Source organism: Gastrolobium bilobum, unplaced genomic scaffold (assembly GCF_033153095.1).
Source record: "Gastrolobium bilobum isolate Gb01-03AN ecotype WA unplaced genomic scaffold, APGP_CSIRO_Gbil_v1 utg73190, whole genome shotgun sequence".
Classification (NCBI taxonomy): domain Eukaryota; kingdom Viridiplantae; phylum Streptophyta; class Magnoliopsida; order Fabales; family Fabaceae; genus Gastrolobium; species Gastrolobium bilobum.
The window spans coordinates 109,177-115,486 of NW_026900112.1; the positions used below are offsets into that span (position 1 = coordinate 109,177).

At 32.9% G+C, this 6,310-nt stretch overlaps 1 protein-coding gene across 1 annotated transcript; it reads right to left on the reverse strand.

Moving 5' to 3' along the window:
• Positions 1–203: 203 nt before the first annotated feature.
• On the reverse strand, positions 204–1,458 carry LOC133295364 (disease resistance protein RGA5-like). Its single transcript, XM_061494191.1, has 3 exons — positions 1,322–1,458; positions 1,030–1,102; positions 204–928 (listed from the first exon to the last, which is right to left on the reverse strand). The coding sequence occupies exons 1-3, from the start codon at positions 1,328–1,330 to the stop codon at positions 663–665; spliced, it is 348 nt and encodes a 115-aa protein (XP_061350175.1). The 5' UTR covers positions 1,331–1,458; the 3' UTR covers positions 204–662.
• Positions 1,459–6,310: the final 4,852 nt, after the last annotated feature.

Below are 6,310 nucleotides of genomic sequence, written 5' to 3' on the forward strand. Positions count from 1 at the left end.
TGTTATTTACTAGTCTTTAGTCTCTACTTGTAGCAAATCATATATACTCAAAAAATTCATTTTCAAGAAAGAAAGTGGGGCTTTTTGCAAAAATATTTTTAAAACTCAATTTACCACCTCTTGAGTTTGAGGCCACTTATCCAAAACACTCAAACCTCGAGCACATGTAAGTGCAGTCATACATTAAAAAATAAACTCTCTTTCTTTTCCCGCTCTGTATTCCTCTGTTTGCATAAATTTTATTTCTGCATGAAACCTTAACAATTGAGACCACAAATTCAACATAACCCGTAACCCTGATCAGGTTTCAAAATTTGCATTTTACTTTATTTGTTACATCCTACAAATATAAAATATTGCATAAAATCATTGAAACCCTCTCCCATATCACACCATACATGCTCAAAATATAACTGTTTTATCTCTTCTACTTTCACGCTCTCTCTTTTTTTCTTTTTCTTTTTCTTTCTACAATATATAACTCTAGTAGCATTTTTTTTTTTTAATGTTTTGTTAACATTTTGTCTTATGCTTATCGATGAAACGAGGTCCAACATGTTGCAGACAGTAGAAGGATTTGGTTGCAACAATGCTACATAAATTAAAAAGCCTATTCAATGTATGTTTTCTTGCTATCATTCTTCCTTTGAAAAGTCTCTTGATCACATGATGGAACAATTAGGTTCCTGATATTGAGATGGGTGCCTTATGTCATAGACTGGGTACTGAGGAACACCACTCACATAAGGCCACACTATTGGTAGTGTAATTCCCTCTTCTTTCTTCTCTTCCACAGAGCCAACACTCACAAGTTCTGCATGGCCAAAACTCTTTCTTAGAAGTGATGTGAGACAAACTGAATCAATCCGTTCTCCAGTTACCGCTATTTGATCCTTGTTTTCCCCTTGAATAGCTGCAGTTTCCACTCCTGAAGATTTTGCAAAGAACATATATATTTTTTTAGCTATGATTTTGAACTTCATGAATAAAAAACGGTGAGAATTAATAATTGCCTGTAACTTTTCTTACCTGAAACTCCAACTGCAATCTTCATAGCTTTTGACCTGGACTTCGGGCTATTCATTGACACTTTTATCACCACCTTTTGTTGCAAGCATTTCAGAACCATAGATAACATTATTTGATGAGAAGAACAATATTTGACTAGATTTTTTTAATCTTTGAAATGAAACTAAGTAATAAATCTTTGATCACTATTATGTGACACAGAGGTTTATAACATTATATATATATATATATATATATATATATGTATATATACAAATGAAACTACATGGTGTAGTTAAAGAAGATTCCTTACCTTCACCATAATGTTGTTTAAGAGAAAATCTTGATAATGAGTTAGAAGAAGTGCTTGGAGAAAAGGGGTGTGAGAGTGGTTTATGGTTAAAGGAGTTGGACAAGTGCTTGGAGAAGTATTTGTGCATTTGGTATTTATAGGCATTTTTGTTGTTGTGGAATAAAACATGTCTTGAGGAAGTGTTTGATTTGAAGGGTAAACATGGTTTCGTAGAACCAGTCTTGAGAAAAAAAATTAATGCTTATTTTTAGTTATGGGAAACTGCTTAGCTCAATCGAGCGGCCATTGTTTTTGTCAAACCGCGTCATCATTGTGGAAAATATCCTTTCTGAAAATAGACGTGGTTGTTAGACAAGCTTTTCGCAATATCCATGAAACTAACAATTAAATTGAAGTCTCGTACAAAATTAATGTTGGGATAATTTTGAAAATAAGCATTATATTATAGAAGAAAATTTTTAATTTCATTAAAGGTAGTTGTACATATGCGTATTTACTGATGGACCATAGACGAGATTAGTCTGTCTAAGGACACTAGGAAATATATATTATATATGAGTTTGATGTATAAATATTTTTTTTATACTCAATAAAAGTATATGAAGCCCATGTTCAGATAAAAGTATATAAATATTTACAAACTTTTTATTTACAAACTCTTACAAACTACACTATATCTGATTGGTCATACTTCGATCAAAAGTGTATGACTGATCATACTTAGTGTAATTTGCATAAAAAATTTGTAAACTGATCCTTCTCATATATATATATATATATATATATATATATATATATAACACTGAAAAGGTATTTCTATCCTGTTTATCTATCTATATTTATATCCATACATCTGGTAACTAAAATTAACTTAAATTCAAAACATATTGTTAATGATCTTTTAAAAGTAGCCCAAATGTTCTCTCTTAATTGCAAAACTTATTTTCAAATTATATATAAAAAAAGAGCTCCCCTTTTAATAAATGGAAAAAAATATTTTTACTTTTGCTGTAGAAATTTTTTATCTGCCACACTTAGCTAAAAATGAGCGGACCCTATTTTGACAAGAAGAGAGAAAAAATTAATGGAATCTACTCACTTTTATGCGAGTATGGCAAAGAAAATTTTTGTAGAGCAAAATCAGAAAATGTTAAATCCTTAATAAATATCATAAATAATCCTCAAAATTAGAAGCCGGAAAGAAATTCTTCTACATATGGCGCTTTAGATAAAAGTTCATTTTCTTATCTATGTTCATTCAAAAAGTTACTTTTTTAAAGAGCTTTTATGAAAAAAAAAAATGTTTGGTATGATTTCTCCTTCTAAGAAGAAAAGTTAAAAATAAGCCTGAGCAAACTTTTAATTTATAGGTCCTTGCAATCCTCTCTTTTTTAATTTTGAGATTTTTCCACAGATTCATTAATTAATCGACATCCAATCGAATCGGGTAGAGCTACAATGATACCAAAACTCTCTCTACCGATTTTGTAACACAATTATATGCACACGACTCGAACTCGAGGCAGCTAATTATGACTTACAATCCTTTCTTAATTAACTTTGTTTATAGTGGGTGTGTACCGTTGCAAATTATAAGCACACTATAAATCCTTCTGGGATGGAGCTACTATATGGGTTATACCTTTAGCACATGTAAAGACCAAGTTAATTAGGTGATATAGTCCCAAGTATGAAGTTAACAGATAACAAGAGAGATCGGGTATGTGTGTGTATGACTCAAGGTAAATGGGCAGAATAACGATACATAAGATACCTTCCCTCTGTATCCAGAGGGGTATTTATAGATGAAGGTCATGTTGATATTCTGTGGGTTGGTGAGAAGAGGGTCAACTCTTCTTGGGTTTCGCCAAGGGTGGCAGATGCTGCTAAGGGCGGCAGGTGCTACTACGGTTGCAGCGATGCACCCTCTGTGCCTGGCGGTGTCAGCATGCGACAAAGGGCAGTTATCTCTTATGGAATCTATGGCGGTCTCATTGAGAGTTATAATCCCAAGATGAGACATTTTGGTATCTCAACTAGGGGACATCAGCGTATTGGGGATTGTGAGGTTGAAAGTTGGTAGGGCTTATGTGGACACAGGTTTTGGGCTTGGACCTTTGGGCCGTTATGTTGTTGGGCCATCCGAAATAGGGTGTAAATAGGTTAGACTTTAGCTTAAATAGGTCAGATTTATGTAAAAAAATATTGGGTATGGCCTAGCCTATTAGCCTGTGTAGGCCCTAAATTACAAGTCTGATCTAACCTATATTTAAAAAATATAAGCATTGGCTTAGGTCTGTTAGCCTGTTTAAGCATATTAAACATTCTACAATTAAAAGAATTACTAAAATAATATTATTTTATTATTTAAAATTATTAAAATAAAAATTTTATTTATTATATTTTAAATAAATAATATGATATAGACCTGCCTGTAGGCTTAGAAACCTAACATATACAAAAAAAGCTTATGCCTTGTTTTCTAGATAGGTTTTTTTAAAAGTCTGGGTCTGTTCTATTTTACTATTTATAATAAGTCAAGTCTAACCTAATATAGGCTATCTCGTAAGCCCCTGTAGGTTGGCCTATCTCATTTACCCTCCAGTTTACACTATATTTTGTCCAACACAATGATTATATTGAGCTATCTGGTTTAGGCATCGAGTCAAATTCCTATCATTAGCTGTTTCTAATCTGCTCATCTTGATAATTAACAAAGTTGAAGTCTTGAAGTTAATATTAAAATATGCTACTAGTCGTCTAATTAGCTCGTCTTAAAATTAATACTACAGTTGTAATCAAATGCCAACCATTAGCCTGTCTGTGTATGTCTGCTATGTCTTATGTTACTCACTTATTCTTTAACTCGTGTTGACTCGAATTGTGAACTAAATATTTCTTTTGTACTTATTTTATTTCAACTTTATGGTAGTTGAAGATTATATAATGCATATTGTAGAAGTCAAAAATGTCTTTCTTTCTTTTCTTTTCTTTTTTGATAAACAAAAGGGGTTAAACCCCGGCAGACGAACAAAAAAACAACTAACAAGAGAAATTAACTACATGATCTCTCCCTACAGATGCAAGCTCCGCCATAAATAACAAAAAAAATTCCAGTTGGAGGATGTCTTTCTTTTTAATATTGAAAAAACTAACCAGACAAAAAAGTATGTTTTAATTTATATTAGAAGAAAGCAAAACTAGTTTCTTCTATGTCTTCCTCTTCCAATGAAAAAATAATCAAAACTTTGATAGACACTATCTTAATTAATTGCCTCTCTTGTTTGCTTTGTGCGATTTAATTAACCATTCAACAAGATTTTCTTGTAAAGTCAATTGACTAAGTCAATTTTCCATTTTCAAACGCAAGTTATTGATTATTATTAGTTAATGAAAGGTGATTGTGCGGCAACCCAATGCATTCTATAACCTACAAGTAAAGGAAGAGTATATACAAATCGAATTGAGGGAAATTGTTCGTTGACTTCATAACTCAGCATCAATGACCCCTCACCTCGAGTTTTCTCTTCCCATAAAGCGTTTTTGTTTAGATATGAAGAATTTAATTGACCCGATAACATCCATATGGTGTGGCTTGCTCTTCCAAAAGAAATTTTTTACATTCATAAAGATTTGAACCCAAGACTTTATTTAAACAGAATCAAATAAGTATCATTTGAACCAACTCCTTTCGATTAATTTAGAGATAAGATATTCTCTTTAAATAACAATATATTTTATATCTATTTCTATAACAAAATATGCATCAAGCCACAAGAACTGATCTAGTGGCCGATGAGGGGTTTTGATCTAGTGGCCGATGAGGGGTTTGGATCAATGTTGTAAAAATCAGACCGGACTGGTTGGGTCCACTCGGAAACCATTGAACCAGTCATTTGACTTGTCCAGTTATCACATTGGATTGGCCAAATACCAGACTCGGTACGACCCGACAGATTTTGTTGAAAACTGGTGACCCGATCAGTTAACCGATTACCCGGCCCAGGTTTTTTTTAAAAAAAATTCCAAAAAAATATATGTAATTGACATATTTGAGTGATTTGTTGCTTATTGACTTATGTACATTATGTATTTGCAATACTAATATTATCTCAGTTATGCACTATACAAGGAATTTTGATTTGATTTATATTCAGAGATATCTTTTACTGAACCTGAAACGCCAATATCACAAGCATTATATGTTTGTTGGATCCTTTATTAGACAATAATGTATATTTATTATTTTTATTAAAATATTTAGAATTTATATTATTTTTTTCAATTATTTGAGTGTGATTATAATTTTTTTAATATAAATTATAGATTTATGTATAATCATCGGGTCATGCGGTTCAACTAGTGACCCATTGGTTGACTCAGTACCTCGACCGGATAAAGAACCGAGCCGATTTTAATAACATTGATTTGGATAGATTATATTGGATTATGAGTTTCATGTCTACTTGTATATGGAAAAAAAAAATATGCCTCACCATTGGTGACTTATAAGCAGTGTTTTAAAATCCTGCCCCACTCCGGGGTCGACCCCTCTGTGTCACTAACCCCCTCCCTCTGAGGATTCGGGTTAGTAGTTGGACCCTACTTGCACGTTGACCCCTTTAACCCCTGAAATCCCACGGTTGAACTCGTGACTCCCAGATTAGAGGGGTCAAAAGGGTCACTGCATTTATTTAAAAAAAATATATACACAAAATGACTTGTTTGACGAGTAAAAAAAAACAAAAACTCGTTGCTGGCTAGATTTAGAATTAGATCTAAAATCAAAATCGTTCTTTTCCTTCTCTTCCGATCTTCTCTCTCAGACCCAGACCCAGTCTCCTTGTTCTGGTGATCTCCTCCACCGTGCTGGTTCTTCTCTCCCTCTCGTTAATTTATCGTGACCGTTAATTTATCGTGTCGCCGCCTCTCCTCCGCTATTCTCTATTGGGTAAAGGATCTTTTTTTCACATACTGTTAATTTTTCAT